General features: G+C 43.5%; 1 protein-coding gene across 1 annotated transcript in view; it reads right to left on the minus strand.

Moving 5' to 3' along the window:
- Positions 1–247: 247 nt before the first annotated feature.
- srgap2 (SLIT-ROBO Rho GTPase activating protein 2) overlaps positions 248–20,181 on the minus strand; it is a 52,682-nt gene continuing 32,748 nt past the window's right edge. Inside the window, 23 exon segments of the mRNA XM_056437459.1 lie at positions 248–2,991; positions 2,994–3,276; positions 3,379–3,489; positions 3,587–3,705; positions 3,708–3,820; positions 4,085–4,222; positions 4,918–5,116; positions 5,484–5,563; positions 7,724–7,948; positions 8,859–8,964; positions 9,063–9,197; positions 9,310–9,387; positions 9,613–9,673; positions 10,353–10,383; positions 10,660–10,687; positions 11,244–11,328; positions 11,438–11,635; positions 11,751–11,852; positions 12,018–12,239; positions 12,472–12,600; positions 12,959–13,174; positions 14,584–14,646; positions 17,030–17,192. Of these exon segments, the coding sequence (XP_056293434.1) occupies positions 2,720–2,991; positions 2,994–3,276; positions 3,379–3,489; positions 3,587–3,705; positions 3,708–3,820; positions 4,085–4,222; positions 4,918–5,116; positions 5,484–5,563; positions 7,724–7,948; positions 8,859–8,964; positions 9,063–9,197; positions 9,310–9,387; positions 9,613–9,673; positions 10,353–10,383; positions 10,660–10,687; positions 11,244–11,328; positions 11,438–11,635; positions 11,751–11,852; positions 12,018–12,239; positions 12,472–12,600; positions 12,959–13,174; positions 14,584–14,646; positions 17,030–17,192 (3,157 nt within the window). The 3' untranslated portion in view covers positions 248–2,719.

The following is a 20,181-nucleotide window of genomic DNA, read 5'->3' on the forward strand; positions in this document are numbered from 1 at the left end:
GTCCCACAACTTTATGGAAGTGTAATACTGAACTTCTGGAGAACCACGTAAACTCAGTTTGGTCTGAGGCTTTTCTTGTCTACAGTTTCCAATATGCCAACAAACCCCTTATATTGTGCTTTATTTGTTTCTTCTTGCTATATATCCTTGGTGTCTAACATCATGCTCCATGATTACTTGTGACAGACCATATATTATAAATATTTCCATGGACAATTTTGTATTGCAACAAATGTCAACAAATCTATATAGCAAGCAATGTTTATTAAAAAAACTGTTTTACTACAAGAACTACACATAGAATTATATAAGGCCTATTTGATTAAACTACTATTGCTATTACTGTACAATATTGTACCAAAAAAGAGTGTACCTCTGTAATGTACAACATTGTATATACAAAGTACATCTGAACACAGGATTCTCCAGGTATACAGAGACAACTATAAATAGATTAGATATTAGTCTTTTTTTTGTTTTGTTCTGCTGCTTTCAAATGGACACAAAATGCATATTTAACAATATTCAATGCTGACAAATGATCCCCACAGTTAGTCAACACACAAGCCAAGTTCAAGTGCACAATGATTGATTTGAGATCGAAGAGGGTCCCAGTTCCCCTTGACGGCACAGCCGGGACAAAACACACCAGCCAACCACATGCATGTCTGTATATGTATGCGTGTAAGGGGAATTCATTTCTCCCCACAAACACACACACAGTCACAGTCCCTCCAGTTGTCAAGATGAGGTAAGAATAACACAAATACGCCAGGTAATACACAAACAGTATACAGAGATAACAAATACACCTTTACAAGTATAATTCATTACCTGTTAGAGAGCATACAGGAATGCAGTATATGCTGTATTTTTGGGAGGAGAGGCGTGATCGAGGGGAATATGAGGACGCCTCAGTAAAATGAGTTCAATACCGTTTTAAGAAGGTGAAATACAACAAAAAAGGTATTATTCAGTTTACCCTAAATGGCATGTGTCCACTTTTGGAGTCAGTGTTTGCAAAATTATTCACATATTACTTAATTTATCATCAAATCAAATTTTGCAACAATACATTTTTGCAAAACTTATATATACAACAAATAAGTAAAGCCCTTGGATATGGGTTGTCTCCGGTTTCTTCTGATCACATTTACACACAGTGCATATTTATTCAGCACTAAGGCCGCTGGTCCTCCTGTGTCTCTTCCAGACAGTTGCTGTTGGGTGCCATCCCTTTATGGTGGGTGGGCATTGTAAGGGGTGGGTTCAGGGTGCATACATACTCTACATCCACACACATGCACACACCCAGACAGCTACACAGTTCAACATTTTACCATTACAGATTCTGAGCATTAATTAACAACTGGGAACTAAAAATAACAACAAAAGCATCTTTTCTTAAGAACGCAGTGGATGAGGTGGTTGGTTGCTTCTTTTTAAAAACACACTTAAGATGATTCTCAGCTCCATGCTTCCAGTTATCACCATGATTATTAAACATACATACACACCATGAAAATAATATAACCCTTTGTACTGTTAAGTGTGAAGTATATTTTTAAAGGAGCAAGCTGTAACTTTGTATGAAGTTGTCCTGTGCCTGGCTAGTGCTGCAGATATAGAAACTGATGCAATCAGCCAGCTCGCCATAGTGGCCGCTGTACATAGCCCCAGCATGCGAGGAAAACCTGAAAGGCGTTTAGCTGCCACAAAACACTCACACACACATTTTGAGAGAATGCGTGCACATGGGTACAGTCCAACATTATCTATAAAGAATGCTGGGTTTCAGTGGTTCTCTACACACATAATAGAGCTACAGGAGGGAAGCAGCAAAATGCATCAAAGTATCAGCTTACATCATCTGTATTGCTATATGTGTATTTAGAATTACTAGTGGCCATATTAAACTTTGGACAATACTGCTCCTACTATGCCCCTGTTGTGGTACGAGGGATGAACAGTCATTAAAAAAATCACCAAAATATCAAACACTGGAGGAAGAGATCAAATAAAGCTCTCGATCTTACACTGATATTTGGCCCAGTTACCTTTCCTTTCATCATCCGAAACGTCCACCTTTATCTCAAGTCTTCAACTTTTGAAGCAGCAAGTCAGTGTGTTTAATTTCTACGCAGGGAGAGCTTAGCATTTCACAGTCTATTCTCAGGAATCAAACACTCCCTTCCAGTCCGTTAAACATGGGTCATTAAAAAGAAATGAAAAAACGGTCATGTCTACTATATAAAATCAAACAGTGCTTTTTGTTCCTCGCTTAGATCTTTGTGTATAGGCAAGTAACACTCCTGTACACCCACTCAAGCACAATTTCAAACATCCCAAACTAGTGTGTGTAAGCTTTAGCTCTGTAGGTGTCCATCCTGAGTCCTGTTCCCTTGTCAAAAATAATGAAATATAATCCAGTGATGCCTGGGAGGTCTCTGCGGAGGCAAAAGATGAAGAAGTGTCTTTGAAGGGTGTTCACTAATCTGCGCCCTCTGATAGTTGAACTGCAGTAAGCAGAGCTGCCAGGAGAGGGAAGAAAAACTCTACACTCTAAAGGGAACATGGCATCTTAAGAATTTGCCTTGCTAACAACAAGGGAATGCTACACGTGAGTCGTGGGACAGGTCTTATGTAAAACAAAGGAAGTGCTTTTTGCACCTGTTAGAAGAGCTGTAAGAATCAGTATTGTGGGTCAGCTTGAGAAGTCCTAAGCCGGGCAGGATTTGTCAGTAGACTGGGGTGGAGGTGGAGGAGGAGGGGTGTGAGGGAGAGAGTGTGTGTGGCCTGTAAGTGGAGGAGGAGGTGTAGGGGGCACAGTAGAGGTTGGGGAACCCATGGCTGGACTGCCACTCCCACTCTTTGGGAACACGACCGGTTTAGGCCTTGTAGCTGGGGGGCGCAGCTCTCTAAAGGAAGGTACAGATGAGGAGAGAGAGGAAGAGGAGAGAGAGGGGGATGTGGCAGAGGGCAAAGGGCTCCGGGTTGGCTCTTGACCGGGCGGAAGGAGGAGGGCACGTCGCTGGCGGAGGAGGCGCTGCGCTGAAGTGGGTGTGCATGTGAGGAGCCCCCCTCACTGTCCCTTATCAGACGGGAGTGGAGTGGACTAGAGGGCTCGGATGCTCCTCCTCCTCCTCCACCACCCACACCTTTCAGCTGCTCCAGTGTGTCTAGAACCACGTCGGGGGCGTGTGCGTGCTTCGAGCTGCTCTGTCTTTCCAACTTACTGAGCTCACTCAGGGCAGAGCTCATCACAGCCTCAATGTCCTGCAACACGAGAGGCAGACCGAAAAGTAAATATTACCGTGTGCATAAAAAGACCCAAAGCACTGCAGATGGGGATGCAAGTGATTCGAAACCAAGTTGTACCTGGGAGCTGTGCTCCACTTGGGCGATGACCTCAGGGTCCAATGGCCTGTGGTTGCTGAAGCTCTTGGAGCGCCCTGCTGTCGTTGTCTTGCGCAGCTGTGGACTCTCCACCTAAACATTCATAATGCCCTCAATTAAATGCTTTCTTTAATTAAGCAAAATAGTCCATTCCCTACATTAACTTGTTGAAGATAAGATGTCCCTGTACCTTGGTCTTGAGAGAGGAGTGGCGGGTGACTGAGTTGAGGATGCTGTGAGCGCTGACCGGTCGTTTATCGCCGGTTTCTTTGACAAGAGCCCCACCAACAGGAAGAGAAGCGGTTCTCACCCTCCTCCTCCTCCTCCTCCTCCTCCCCCTCCGTTAGCCCCTGGACTAGTACTCTCGCTCTCTGAGCTACGGAACGCTCTTCGGATGCTCCCGGACTCCGGACGTTTCCTCAACCTGAATCAGACAAATATTTCAGTTTAATTTTCCATTATTTACTGTGTTATTGTGATTCGGTTCCCGGTCTTAACCAACTTTGGGCAAAAAAATCTGAAAACAACAACAAAAAGAATGCATGAATAAATCTTGTTTTCTGCTTATGATTTTGATTCCTTACTTTCTTTCTCTCTTTTTTAACACTTTTTTGCAAAAATTGTTTCCCACATAATTAATTAATTATCAACTGAATCTATGAGATACTGTAAATAGTCTGAGACACACTTGTTCAGGTTGGCCAGGTAGAGGTCAGCCACATGAGCCCCAGTAGGAGAGGCAGCACTCCCTCTAGTGGACACTCTCTCCTCCAGCAGGTCCCTGCTGTCTACATCGGGCTTTGGACTTCCCCTGCCCCCGTCAGACCTGAAATAATACAGCGGTAGTTTATTAAATCATGGATGTGCCTCCCACTTACAACGAGCTAGCAGAACATTTGTTGTCTCTCTCTATCCGATGCGTGACTACTGAAAACACAACATCTAGTTAGTGCCAATTCGCTTCGAATAAGCAACTACAGTTGAGGTGACGCATAACCAAAAGGTCACAGTAGAATCACGTAAGAAAGTAGCGATGAAAGCTGTTGTACAAAATAAAATATAACTAATCCTAATAAAATTTTGTATTGATTTTTTTTTTTTAATCAGTCTTTTATCCAAAAGAACGGCACATTTAAGCACAAATCCAGTATTTGTCAACAAGTTTAATATACTCAGTCTTTTCTAGTAGGACTACTAATCATGATAACCGTTTACACTTTTGGGAAACGTGGACTCTGACTAGAATTCCTAGTCACACTCCCTTGTTTTTGTTTATTTTCATGCAGAACCCTTCTAAATCACTGTAGCCTTAGAGCAAGAAGTGTAAAGAATCCTCAGACGTTTATGTCAACATATCAGGAAGTTGATCTGCTATGTAGTATGCTACGTATCATAGATCAATTTCCTTTCGATAGCCAAAGTTCACATTTTGGAAAACTATACAACAGAGGTGTTGAGTAAAATATTATCATGATCCGTATGCAGATTTTTTATTAGACTAGCAACTGGAACACATCTTACATTTCTTGTATCACAATGTACTGGTGAGCCACCAGTCCATCCACTCCGTTATGTCGTCCCTCCCACCAGTCGTCAGAAGCTCGCTGGTACAGAAGCAGAGATGCGCCTTTCTTGAACGATAGCTCCCGACTAGTCCGGCCGGAGTAGTCGAACCGAGCTATGGCTTCGAAGGGGTCAGACTCTGAAACAGCCAAGGAGCCTGAGATTCAGAGGATGGTGGACAGACACAGGAAGTGGACAGGGAAGCAGGAGGCAACAACACATGAGCGAGAGGAAAAAGAGAGGTGGAAGAGAAGGGGAAGGCCAAATTAGTGCATAGCAGGTTAGTGCTGCTGTGTTTGGTGACTGCACAAATGTTAAAACTGATGAGCAGAATCAAAGCAGCATAATAAACATGTTACTGGGAGGAGGATGTTGGTGGTATTAAATGATTAGAGCCATAGGAACTGGTGAGAAAAGCAGGATGAAATTTCATAAACTTGTGGCAAGAGGAAACTGGCTTCAGTGAGTACAGTATACATAGTAAATGTATTGCATCTGTGTGTGTGTGTGTGTGTGTTACACACCATCTTCGCTGTTGTGGGTAACAGAGACGGTGTAAGGCGCAGGCTTCTCCACAAGGGGGGGATCACAGTGTGGACCGTCACTAAAGTGGACACAGAGCACATGAGGTTAGAGGACACAAAGGCGAAAGTCTCACACTGACGTGTTGATGACTCACAGCCTGACCTCATCAGAATCAGATCAGAAACCGTTTATTGCCAGGAATGTTTACACAAACGAGGATTTTTTTTTGGCGGAAGGTGCAACATTAGACATGACAAACAATAATCAACGGGACAGCAACAGTGCAATGTGTGTATTAACTTAAGTATAAGATAAGATAAAGTGCTCGGACAACAAATAACGTTAAAGTGTTTAGGTGTGTGTTTCAAGAGACATGTGTGTTTAAGTTAAAGTGTATGTGACGTGTGTTTAAATTAAAGTGCATGTTAAAGTGACGTGTGTGGAGGAGGCCTCCTGGAGGGAAGAAGAAGGCGGAGGGAGGAGGAGTAGGAGGAAGAAGAAGAAGAAGAGGAAGGAGGGGGAAGAAGGAGGAGAGAGGAAGAGGAGGTAGTCCTGGGGGTAACAGAGTCAGTCAGTGGGGGACCCGGGCTCCATTGATGAGCCCGACTGCCGACGGGAAAAAACTTTTGGTGTGGCGGCGGGAGGTCTTTGTCCTGATGGACCGCAGCCTCCTACCAGAGGGGAGGGACTCCAACAGGGAGTGTCCAGGGTGGGAGGAGTCAGTGACAATCTTTCTGGCCCGCTTCACTCATACCGCTCATCTAAATAAAAGTACTTCCCTCTGTATATGCCACGCCATTGCTTCGTGTCGAGATTATAACCATGCTGAAACCTTGTACACTCCTTGAAATGTGGTTCAAAATATGTTGTCTGTCTCTGCTTCGATCTTCGGTAACCAAAAGATCTCATGTTTTCTTTTATTATTCAACTGTTCAACTTCCAAACATTCTCTACCCGTCCAGGGATGTGGAGTTATCTATAATGAAATGTGGTTTTTGCACATTTTTCATCAGCCACGACAGCAACTCTGGTATTGTTTCACCTTGTGAGTTTTTGTGCAAGTCCTCAGGGCGAAATGTTGTCCTGGAGACACACCTACTGTCACAGGAATTACTACAGAAGCAGTGTTGAGTACTTTGCCAGGTTTCTTTATTATGTTGGTCTGTGGACAGATGGTGTGCCATTCAAGATACAGTTGTGAAACTTTACAGATGTGTCATTGAGATTATATTATTATGTTTGAAAGTGGGTAGGGAGTGGGGAAGGAGCTCCCTCATTTTATGACCGTGGCCCAATTTGGCGCTGTGGTTGATATGATCCTTTCACAAGATGGTCTATAGCATTATTTATATTGATAACTATCCACTGCAAGAGGAGTATTTCCGATAGAGAAAGGGTGAAAGCTTGATTAACTGTATATTACCTAATCTCTGAAAGGAACAGTGTGTAGGATTTAGGTGAAGATCATTTTCACAACTATTTTTACAAGTACCGTTGTGTTTTCGTCACCTAAGAATGAGTCATTTACATTGGATAGGTAGCGGGTAATCTTTACAGAGTCCGCCATGTTTCTATAATAGCCCAGAACAGACAAACCAAACACTGACTCCATAGAGAGCCTTTCACATGTTTACCTATATTGAGATCAAATAGCCACATATGACCACTTGAATTGTTAGTTGCTAAAACTTCCCAATTTCTCTGAAGAGGTACAGTATCAATCACATGACCTAAATGCTTCAGTAGCTATAGTGCAAGAAAGCCTAGTCGTGTCCGTGTGATAATATTTTACCGTCTACACTTTCTACAGAAGAGACAGAGCTGGTCCTGCAGCGTAACTTACAGTCTAAATAACTGCACTGACTGGCAGTGATCATAATAACTGGTGCCGAGGCTTGTCATTACAGGAAAATGTACCCTTGTGTGCATTGTGGTGAGTGAGTGTGTGCATGCATGCTGTGCTCTCCCAGGCGGCTGTGGTCAGACGGTACTTTAATCTCATGTGTGATAGAGGGTAAGCTGATCCACGTGGCCCCCTGGACCAGAGCGGGGCAGACAAGCTGAGCCCCCCGATCACTCCACGGCAGCCCCTAAATCCACCACCTGCCCCTTTTTCGGGCCTCCTCATCATCTTCAAGCCCCCTTTAGTTAGATATAATTGGACAAGACAACCCTTTTGGGCCTACGAGCCATAACAGTCCAAGTTCCTGACCTACATGATGTATCAAACTCTCCTCACCAGAAGTCATCTCCAGCACCAGGGATGATGTAGATGGGGCCCTGCAGGTCCTGCAGTCCGGGGAAGATGGTGTCATGGTGGATGATGATAGTTTTAATGAGCTCGTTGACATGGGCCTGGCAAGAGACCTGGTCGTTGCCCTCGGGTACAGACATCAGGGTGGGACCGAAACAGATGGCCAGGTTGTATGGGTCCATCATGTTATCCTCGCTGTTTTGGGACAAGCTGTGCAGAAGGGAAAGCAGTGTCTTTTAGAGACCATTAAGTCATCCTTTTTTTTAAACATCCCATATAAACAGAGCTGACTATGCACACAAACAACCATGACATGTCATTTATAGCCTTCATCGCCCCCCTTCTGTATGTCGGACTGCACAAGGTGCGACAGTTAACACAACCCAAGCCTGCATCACTACATTGCCTCAATTGTTCAGTGTGATGAGGATCTGGTGTGTGTGTGTGTGTGTGTTTCTTTGTGTGAGGAGAAGCAGGGGCATTGGGCTGGCCCGAAAATCACATCACAAAAAGAAGAAGATCCCCTTCAGTCTCCACTGGGTTTACCCAGGAGTCTCATATTTCAGGTCCCCCACATCCATTTTATTGTTCTCTTTTACTCCCTTTTGCTCCCTCTCTTCCCTGAAAGGTTCGGTCACAGTGCGTCAGTGTGGATTGTGTCTGTACGTGTGTATGTCTTGAGAAACTGTATGTGATGTTGGGCTACACAAATAAACTTGGAACAATTAATCATTCAAAGAGTTTGTTGAGGAATGACGAGGCAGACATTTTCTTTGCTTTTTGGACTTTCATTAAGATATGTACATTACTACCTATAAAGGGTGAAAGGATGTTTAGATTTGGTGAGAGAAGGCCAAACAAAAAACTTTTACCCTCAATCTGGTGTTTATGAAACTATTGTGTGGATGGGGAAATGTTAGTGGTTCGGACTGTTGAAAGGCAGCTTATCTGACCCTATGCATTTTGTAGAACAACGTACAATGTACACAGTAAAACCTACTAAATGTATATTCAAAAAACTACCTTTTACCTTTTTATTGACAAAAGAAGAAGTTCTTTATTTTTCCCATTTGTATACTTTAATTTCTTGATGTGTGTGTGTGTGTGTTCTGCTACTCACTGGTTGAGGAAGGAGAACAGGTATCTCATAATGATAAGGGTTTTGCTCGGCAGAGATTGCAGAATTTTCTTAATGTGCACTGCCCGCTCCTGAAGACTTTCCATGGCTGGAAAATAATACAGCCACGACACATAGGAGATTACTCACACAATCAAGCACATGATTACAAACTCACACAAACATACAAAAGGACGATAGACTTACAGACACAGGATATGAGGTCATGGAAGACTTCCTTTGGGAAGAGGGCGTGGTCCAGACCTCTAAAGTAGAGTTTCAGGACGCCAGCAATGGAGTCCATGTCGTGGTCATTCTGCTCCCCTGCCAGCGGGTCCTCACCTGCATATGGACAAGTAGACAGAGAGAAGAGGGAGTGGTAGAGAAAAGATATTAAAGCACTGGACAAACTCAGTTTGTCTAAAATGCTCAGGTTTGCTGGATTTGTTCTTACCTCTCTCAAAGGCATTCTTGATGTCATTGACTTCCACCTGAGAACCTGACACTCTGAAGATTCCCTCATGCTGCAGACCTGCACAGATATAAACACACACTGACGTTTAAATCTATTACTTTTTCATCTTTCAGGATTTCATTGTAGAGTTTGCATTTTCAGAGTTTCAAGCTGAGACGTTCTGGCAATATTCCCAGCTTCATTTGATCCAGAACCAATCACACTTGGCTTTACAATGCAACCAATCAGTGCACAGGAAAAGCTGATGCTAAACCTATCACTTCACTGGAGAATTCCACTCACCATGGCGACTGATGAAGCGGATGCAGCTCTTGACCATCAGAGGAATTACCTCACCAGACTCCTAAAATAGGGGAAGAGGAATTACTCCCGACAAAGGAACACAAGACAGAAGACCGGTGTAGAAATAAAACACATCTTGTCAGAAGGATTTCCGCACACAGGTCTGCACACGCATTGGTGCACACATTTATGTGGGCCGGGAGAGGGTGGGCTGGGTACTCAGCTGTTGCTAGGAGACAGTGCTTTTCCTTTTTCCCTTTGTTTGTTTGGGGTTTCCAGAAATCTCTGGGAGGTAAGGAAGGTATTTCGGACGATTTCTGTGCTCATTGTTATGGGAATTCCATTGGGATTTTAATATGTTGAAAATCTAACTATCATTTAAAATAAACAATCACTTGTTTTTTGCAAAGTGAGAATTGGTGGCCAAGATACAAGCTACCCACAAGGGGGAGCCACAAACATGAATGGAGCAGTTGCTTTTGATCACAGACTACATGACAGTGCACTAACAGAGTGTCTGGAGTCAACTGTAGATACAAATGTAAATATTTCTGTATTAGATTATCTTAATTTTGAGTTATGTAGTAAATACAGGATCTCTAGGTGCCCTTACACGCTACGGGATGGGGATACTGTGAGAAAAACATGTGGCTTGAGTTTAAATCAAAGCCACAGCGGCTCTAACTGAGAAGCTGACAGCCACTCGGAGACAAAGACGCACACTTATGACAGATAATTACCTGATTCCTTACCGCAGAGTTTCTCCGTCCACTACACAGAGGGAGAGAGAGAAAGGGCACTCTGTCATTATGTCTCCAGAGAAAGTCTATATTTACACTCACAACTCTGGTAACGCTCTATTTGTATACACAGACACATATGCACATGTGTTGAAAATATCTATAAACAGCACCAGGGAAAATAATACCCCAGACTGCCAAGAAATCATCCCTAAACACTGCTATGGTATATGCAAGTTAGTGTGTGTGTGTGTGTATGTGTGTGTGTGTGTGTGCATACTGTATTTCCTTCCTTCACCACACCTACCTGGCAAGGCAACAGTCAGTCTTCTGACCTAAAGAAGAGAGAAACAGGAAGAGGGGGAAGGGAGAGAGCGATAGAGACAGTTATAGCAAAAGAAGGGCACATGAAGAAACCGCTTCAGATGGACAGAACCAGGAAAACAAACTTCCCCCACACACACACTATTTAGGAGAGGTTTTTCCTGCAAGGTTGTGGAATTGTAGACACATTTGGCCCAAAGGACCCCCCCCCCACCCCACACACACACACACACAGCTGCATCAACATATGGTCTGTCTCTCTCTCTCTCATAAATATGCATTTATCTCACAATATATATATTGTGATTATTTGATGAATTAAACCTGCTCTGCTTCCTTGTATGTGGCCTGATGTGTCCGATACAACCAATCATGTTTCCGATAGGCTCCCTATTCCGCCTTGGGGCATTTAAGCCTTTCCCTGAATCCATCTCATTCTGAGCGGGGGGCGGGGCTCTCAGTACTACTCACACGCACACACGCTAACACACTCACACAGCTTTGACACGAGGACAATGTCCAAAAGGCATTGGCCATTGACAAGGCAAGGCAAAAGGACACACTCACTCTCTCCCATGGTCTTGTCGATGAGGTCATGCTTGGCCTCCAGCTTGGTGATCAGGTTCCTGCCTTCCAGAAACTCCTTCAGCTTCTACAACACACAAAGACACATTGGGCTCACACAATGTGTGCAGATTATGCTTAAGTATAACTAAACTAACGCTCCTGACAAATCACTGATGACCATAACTAGTGCTGACCGTGAAGTAGAACTGCTCCGTCTCCTGCTGATTGGCCCGTCGTTTGGCCAAACTGGGCTTACTGAGATAGGATTCACTGAAAGTGGACTTAACCGACTCCATGCTGTTGCTGTGGTGAAAGCACTCCGAGACATCGTAGTCCTCCACCGTCACCATGTCTTGGATGGTGGCCAGAGTGGCCTCCATGGTTTTCTTCACCTGATGGGCAATACGGAAGAGAAGAAAAATAAATAAAGCTGTGATTAACACACAAGGCAGCTGCGAGGGGTGAAAGATTAATTTATAATTTTAGAGGAAGCAGAAGATGTCTGACCTCTTCATTCTCAATCTTGAGTGTGGAGAGGCGAGACTGCAACTGCTGACACCTCTGGAGCAGCTCGCTTTCCAGCGGCTGCTGTGCACACACTACTCCCATCTACACACACAGAACACAGTGAGACAGTTAACATTTTGATATAACAGCATCATATAAAACACCATTCAAGTGTACAGACTTACGCTTCAATAGGATGTATTTTTCACCGCCTAATAATAATAATGTTAATAATATTAATAATAATAATAAGAACTAGATCGGTACCGTGTCTCCCATATGAGACTGGAAGTCAAAACGAGCAGGGGGACAGAAGACATTATTGTAGGTCTCCATCAGTTTCTGTTTGTCCCCGTTTGCCTCCAGACTCTCTCCGGCTCCCTCCAGCGTCTCCAGGCCAGAGTGTTTGGACGTCTCTACGTTCTGCTCTGCAGATAGGTAGGTCCTCATGGCGCGGTGCAGGCTAGCATGGTAACCTAGGTCACAGCACTGTCACACACACACACACACACACACACACACACACACACACACACACATGTCCACACACAAAAAAAGTACATAAAACACACATAGCATGGTAGCAAATACTGTTGGTGCAAGGCATTTATATCTCACACACCTACACACACACCTACACATACACATACACAGACACACACACAGTATGACTACAATTGTCAGCTCCTCTAACAGAGTAATATGGTGTGTTTATACTCACGTCAATGATGTCAGAGAGGTCGTGGATGTAATATTTGAAGACACAGCTGTTGGTGGCCTCGAGAGCGAGCAGGTACTCATTCCTGGCCTTGATTGCCTTCAGCTTGTTCTCTGTGTACTTAGCTCGTCTCTGATGAGAGAGGGAGAGAGAGAGACAGAGATTGTAAATGAGAAAGAAAAACAGGCAAGAAGGTAAGAAGAAGGGTAAAACAGATTGAAAGGGGGAAGGAATTGCATTGGAGTGAAATGCGTCAGTATTGATTATGGATAATAAGAAGTGGTGAACCATGTTGCTACCATGTTGCTGTGACAGCCGTAGTAGTAGACACGGTTAGCAATAAGCCAGTCGTGCAATCATGATTCATAAATCATTCATGAGACACACATCGTAAGTCTGTGTGACAACAGGTGGAGCACTCTGAAACAGCTTCCTGTCCCTACTCGGTGACCACTGTTTCCCCTCCCCCAGCAGTTCGAGCCCTGCTCACCTTCTCCTTCATTTTCTCGATTTTTTTGACACTGGAGCGTCGGACGGGCTTTTCGTCGGACTTGATGTTGGCTAAGGTGTCGGGGGAGCGCGGTGTCTGCCGGTCGTCTTGTCGACTGGAGCGCCCCATCTGCTTCTCCTCCTGCTTCTCCGCTTCCTTCAGCTTGGACTCTGCGTTGATGCTGTCAGTGTTGTACATGTGGTACGTCTTCATCACCTGGGAACAAGGGCAAACACAATTCTGCTTTACCCGGTGTGTCTTTTACTTCGGTCTTTGGCTCTGGATCAATAGCGGAATTATGCTATTATGATTAGAGCACTCAGGCTCAATATACAAACAGACATACAGACAGATATAATTTTTTGCTGCTGGGATTCAAACATTTTGCACTGAATGAGTCACACAACCAGCTTCCTATACTCTTCAACACAACTGCACTCGGAGATGGTGGTATGAGATTGGCATAAAACTTTAAACACATGAAACGAGTGTGTGTGCAGGGTCAGCCTTATTCCAATGACCACCACCAGAGCCATCATTACACTGCCCTAACCTTTCCACAATGCGGACGACCGATGCACTAGTCTGTCTATGAGTATGCATGTGCACGTCACTCAAACCAGATCTATTTATACATTTCTTACTATATACTATTATTACCGCATAAAACCTGTTTTTATGGGCCACACTGAGCAGATTAACTGTTGTTGGCTGCTCAGAGATGTGCTGTGAGACTAAGCTTTGCCCAACCACAAACACATGTGTGCAAGCTCTTTTTTTCTCAATCCTTTTGGCAATACCATGTACATTCATAACCAGACACTATGAGGCACCTGGCAGCGTGAGAAGACCAAAACAACTGACAGTGATGATGTTGTTGTAAGGATGTTCACAGGAGCTAACTCTTCATAAAAAAATATATCAACCAGAGTCTACAGCAATGCTATCGGTTCTGTCAAGCTCGATGTTAAGCAAATATGTTTATTATAAGATTTAGTTTAGCATGCAAACATTTGCTAATTAACCCTAAACAAAAACACAGCTGAGGCTAATGGAAATGTCATTAGTTTTGCAGGCATTTGGTAATAAACCAAAAACTAGAAAGACAGATTAAGATTTTAACCTGATTATCGTGCTAATTGATAACCTAATGGATCAACAACCAGTGTTATTACAATTCATCTTGAGCAGAGCATGAATATGTGCACAAAATCAATCTATCGAAATTAATCAATCTAAAGAATTTCAGTCAAAACCATAAATGTCCTCCTGTTGGTACAGGAAGAGTCAAGGAATCACCAAAGTCATTGGGCTTTATCCTCTGGGGATCATGAATAGCTGATTGTAGCCAAGTTGTCTGTATTGTATATAGGCTTTTTGTTAGATCCATACATGAAAAAAATAATTCATACTTGCAACCGCTCATTGTAGTAACATACTTTGCACTTTCTAAATATGTTGAATAAAGCACTTTTTAAAGTTCTATTTTTGGCACCCTAAAACACCTGTGTGGAAAACACTGCTAACCCAGACATGAGTGAAACACTTTCTCCATTGAGCAGCATGAGGTAACGCATAATTATGGATCCACATTCTGTGATTGCAATGACAGTGGTTTCTCTTACCGTGTAAAGCTCATTAAGAACTTTCATCAGGTCCTCTTGCAGCTGTACGCCGACCTCTTTGCTCTAAAAAGGGACAGAGAGAAAAAGAGGGATTAATGTAGCTCAGCGTCATTACTTGCAGCTTCTTCCATCCGTCCATCTACCTGGTCATCTCTCTACCAACTAATGACATCCATACAAGCACAGTCATGTGGTCGACCAACTGCCCCATCAGCAATCAAGACTAGACCATCTGGCTAATGGGAGCGGAGGAGTTGCACGGCCAGATAAATAAGCAAGGCAGTAATGGACTGTGGAAGTGAATGGATGTGGACTTTCAGGGTGAAGATAGATACTGATCTTTACATGCTCGCGGAGGAAAAGACAGAGAGAGGAAAATACAGAGAGGGCGAGAGGACGACGGAGCCAAAGACAGACGGCAAGATGACTAAGTTGCAAAAGAGAGAAAGAGGGAGGACAAGTAGTAATACAGGAACTGCCATTCTCCAGACGTAACTGCCGAGAGCCCCTAGTGACTGATGACGACACAGCAACCCAAAGGAAGACTTCACACGCATGTATAAAATCACAAAACTGCTTTCACAGCTCCTCCTATGCTTGAGGTGGTTCCACCCTCATTCTTCAAAGTGCTATGGGAAGCTCATATTAGGTGACAACAAGCCATACTCCAGCCAATTAAAAATAATTCACCCATGGCTGAGCCCTCCCATCTATCAACTGTGGATCTCGACCTTTGAACTTTGGTCGTCTGTCTGGCTCTGCAGAAAAGGCAACAGAATCGAGCATGCTTCGTTGTCCCCTGATGTCTGTGGTCCAGGTTGAGACTGTGGACTAATTATTACAGTTTGACTCATTAGTGCCTCCTCTTTTTCGATGACAAGAGCTCAAAAACACTTCCGCTGTGCTAACAGTACCAGTATGCACTGCTTTCCACACCGGCTGAGATGAATGTGACGACTGCTCTAATATGAGTTGTGATATTCATCTCAATGAGTTGTATTATAAATGAATTAATGATCTACTTAATTAGCCATCAGAGTTGTCTCTATGTATATGTGCACAGACCGTTTGTGACCCAGACACGATGGTAGCAACCCTCGTGCCAAAGAACGTACTTTAGTGGAGTGTAATAAAAATAGAAATCAATGCCCATGATTTGACAAAGGCTGAAAAAAGGGAGAAAGTGTGTTTATTGTATTTGTGTATCAGATGGATGAAGGTGGAGGTCTGTGTGTGTGCTCTCGTTGCCTGCGTATCAGACTGTAAGCGTAGTTCAAAGAAACCTATCGGGTTGAAAATCAGCAGCCTCTGCCAAGACATTCCAGGCACAGATTGCTTCACTTTGCCTTCCACATGCATTTAACTCAGTATATTTCGGAGGGCTTTCCTCTGACACATTTAGCCTTCTTCACTATAATCCTTACCTTAAACATTACACATTATATTGAACCTAAACCCTGTTTGAGGCTATACGCTCTCATCCTTTCAAGAGGTATAAATCTGCCAAAATGGGATCACCTTGAAGAATTTGGCAACAGATTTCTTCATGGTGATTTCATTTTGATTCATCGCTCAAAAACAAGGATGACTATATATTTTTAAAAAGTAGGTACATTTAAACTAAACAAATGAAATGTACATATACCCTGCAACACTAGATTTGAGGTATACATATCATACATACACACTGAATTCCTGCTTTTATCTCAGTGTGACCCTCTGAGCTTGTGCAGTTGGTCTCAGTCGTGCAGTGCTACTGCACGACTGAGACTCCGCCCACTCCTCCTCTCTAACTTCATCTGCCTGATGGATCGTGGAGGTCTCCATCGTGGAATATGCCTACTACGAACTATTCATACACTTTGTCATATTCATTGAATGTATTTTAACTCTAAATCTGTCCTTCTGTACACATTACATCTATTGCACCTGTCCATCCTGGAGAGGGATCCTCCTCTGTTGCTCTCCTGAAGGTTTCTTCCCTTTTTTCCCCGTGAAGGGTTATTTGGGAGATTTTCCTGATCCGATGTGAGGTTTTGGGACAGGGATGTCTATGTGTACAGATTGTAAGCATTCCGAGACAAATTTGTAATTTGTGAAATTGGGCTATACAAATAAACTGAATTGAATTGTTCGGAAAGGGCTGCTAGCTTGGCTCCTAATATTGCTGCTTTCAGTGTTGTCGGGGGGCGAGCCCGTTTTGAGCGTTTTGGAGCTTTCATGTTGTCCTGTCTCTATCCCAATTCCCTCAGTTCGCTCTTTATCTGTTCATTTTCTGCATTTCTTCTTTTTTATCATCACCCTGCCTTGTTTCTTTTCTATCAGCTCAAAGGAGACAATAATGAGACAAACTTCCCTGGCCTGAGGTTCAGCTGACTTGCTGTCAGTCAGTAAAATGATTGGGCTAGAATCCTACTGTGTTTGAGTGTGTTTGAATGTGAGTTACCTTTTTGAAGAGGCGTCCTGAGTCCTCGCTGATCTGTGCGAATCGGGGGATGATGTTGTTGAGGTAGAGGTCGGACAGCGTGGCATGGTCGCGGCTCTCCCTCTTCACCTGAAGCAGCAACAGGTTCCAGCAGTTCACGGGGGATAGAATGCTGTGCTCCTTCCTACACAGAGAACAAATAAGAAGAATAGTCTTTAGATGCATTCAAGGACATGCAAGCACCTTTTTGAATAAATGACTAGCCTTACATTTCCTTCATCTTGTAATTTCTCCTGTTATCCTTCGGATAGTTTTGCACACACAGGCGTACTTTGAGTAAAATGAGACAAACATTTTGCAAAAACACACAGTTTTTACAAAGATGAGACGAGGCATTGGGATAAAAGGAGACAACGCGCGCGCGCACGCACACACACACACACACACACACACACACACACACACACACACACACACACACACACACACACACACACACAGGGGATTCAGCCAGGGTACAAAGCAGGAAGAAGCCAGACTCTACCACAAGAACAGCTGTCGCAGAAAGGAATGAGAGAGAGAGAGAGAAAGAAACAGAGAAAGAGACAGAAGGAGAAAGACTTAAGACTGTAACGATTTCAGAGTCTAATAGTTCAATTATGTTTCATTGTCTTTACTTCAAGTGCCCATTAAGCCATTTAAGCCATTACACAAATGCAATGCTGCCAATGTCCTGCTTACACAACAAAACAACCCCTTTTAGAGTGTCTTCACACAGTGTGGCTGTGTGTGTGTGTCCGTATGTGTTTACAGTATATGTTAGGGATGATCCACGGATGATCTACTGCGTAAAATGGATTATGAGTTAGTGTAAGTGGATGAAGGAAGGTCTTTGTGCCATTAAGAGCAGCTTTAACTGGATAGAAACAGCCAAGAACTGCAAGGCATTTACATCTCTCTCTCTCACACACACACACACACACATACCTACACACACCTACACACACCTACACACACACACAGTGACCCAAGCATCCATAAGGTCAGACAGACAGAGGAAGTCTTTGACCGAGGGGTATAGAGTGGGGGTAGTGTCCATGGGGAAGTGTACGTGTGTGTGTGAGTGAGAGTGAGTGTGTGCGTGGGAAAGCAGGGCCTGGTGAGATGAGTCATAGACAGTGATGTGATACACTGGTCAGATGACTGAGAATATTAACAATAACGATTTCAAAGAAAGGAGAAAGAAGTCGTATGATAAAGTGTGGACACACTTGTGTTTGCATCACTTTCTGCTACAACTTTCCTCTGTGTCTTTTGCTGTGAGTCTGTTTGTCCTCAACCGGTACACGATATTTTTCTCCAACAAAAAACGGGGCCGCAGTTCTTCTATTATTTACTTAATCAACCGGCCTCTCCATCTCCATGTGATATGTTGCCCTCAACCCACCAGTGATCGCCATGGTAATCGCAATGCAGCATGGGGTTGAAATATCACCGAACTCTCTGTGACTCTCAGCTATCACAATGTAAACACTGAAATGTCACTGGCCATCCGAAGGTCACATGGTGCTCGCTGGGAACATAGTCAGTCCTGAGGTCAGGTTCTGCCAGTGACTCACATTGAAGGGAAATGCTAAATGGTCATTTACATTCAGGATCAAAACGCTTAGCATTAGGCAGGGCATCGCTGCTGGCAGTTTTGTACAACTGATGCAAATTAAACCATTAAATGCTCTGACTGAAAATATTATTTAGCTGCAGCCATGGCTAGTGTGAGGGTCTGCAATGTAACACACACACACACACACACACACAGAACTGCTGTTCAGTATGCCAAATAGCAGGAATACCAGGGGTCTCCACGGGATCAAACACAACAACCCTCACACCCCACATTGCTTGGAGCACCATCAACGGTTGCTGTACAGAGAATTAGCCACAGACGGACAAGGACGCGTGCACACCTACACAAAAATACACACACACATAACTGGAAAATAGCTGAAATTCCAGCCTGGCTCCCGGACTGAGCTGCGGCAGATGCAGGGAGAGTGTTAAATATACAGATGTTGGATGTAGAGAATAATAATAATAATAATAATAATAATAATAATTCAGACTTCTATAGCGCTTTTCTAGGTGCACAAAAAGAAAAGCAAAGAAGACAGTGTCAGGAGAGCAGAAAGATACATGAAAAGTAAAGCTTGATCACTTAGTCAGTGAGTGAATTTTATTTTGTATTGCTTTATGACATCTTGACAGAATATGACCTGAACAGACATGCTGAGGCAGCGGCAGTAGCTGACCCGCTCAACAACATGTTTCATTCTGTCCTTGATGGGGCTCCTCTGCTCTCCTTCCCTCCCCCAATATGAAACACAGGGACACACACACACCCACACACTGCAACTGTCTCAGTATTGATCTGAGCTGGAGGGTGTGTGCGTTGTAAATGAGTGTGTGTGTTGGGCGGCACTCCTCTTGGTTGGAATTGGGTTTCGTCTAGAGGCCCTATTGATGTCTTTTAGTTGGTGCCTGTATGTGTGTGTCAGAGAGAGAGGCAGAGAGACAGAGACAGAGAGAGAGAGAGACAGAGAGAGACATGTATGTTTCTGGAAAATTGCAAGACACATGAGAAAAGAAGAACTAGAACAGTGGACGGGGAAAAGAGGAAGGTGGCTGTGGAGGAGGTCATGCCTAACAGGAAGTCAGAGAAAGAGGACAAGCAGAACAAAGTCAGCTTTTGTTTCCTCTTCAGTGAAGAGCTAGCAACAACACTTATAATGCTGCTTAAATCTAATAAAACAAGAAATATCAAAGCAGGTTGCAAAAGAAAAAGTGTTTCTCCTACTTGTTCTCTTAGAAACATTAACCAATTATCTTTGCAATGTAACTAGGTTCCTAAGATAAGAGATATTGCAGCTGCTCAATTATTGATTTCAGATTTTGTTAATTGGTCGATGAAGTCAGATCAAAAGTAGAGCTGAACTTTAATCTTAGCCATTAGATTGTTAAGCATATCTTTTGCCATGTCCTTATAACAAAGAATAAAACATCGTATTTTCGATAAAATTAAATGTAGTACCGTTTATACAACAATTGGTTCCGTCCTATAATCTAAAAAACAACAAGTTGTCCCTAACATTATGGGTGCTTTTCATTTAACTAATGTG

Source organism: Pseudoliparis swirei, chromosome 18, assembly GCF_029220125.1.
Source record: "Pseudoliparis swirei isolate HS2019 ecotype Mariana Trench chromosome 18, NWPU_hadal_v1, whole genome shotgun sequence".
In the NCBI taxonomy this organism is placed as follows: domain Eukaryota; kingdom Metazoa; phylum Chordata; class Actinopteri; order Perciformes; family Liparidae; genus Pseudoliparis; species Pseudoliparis swirei.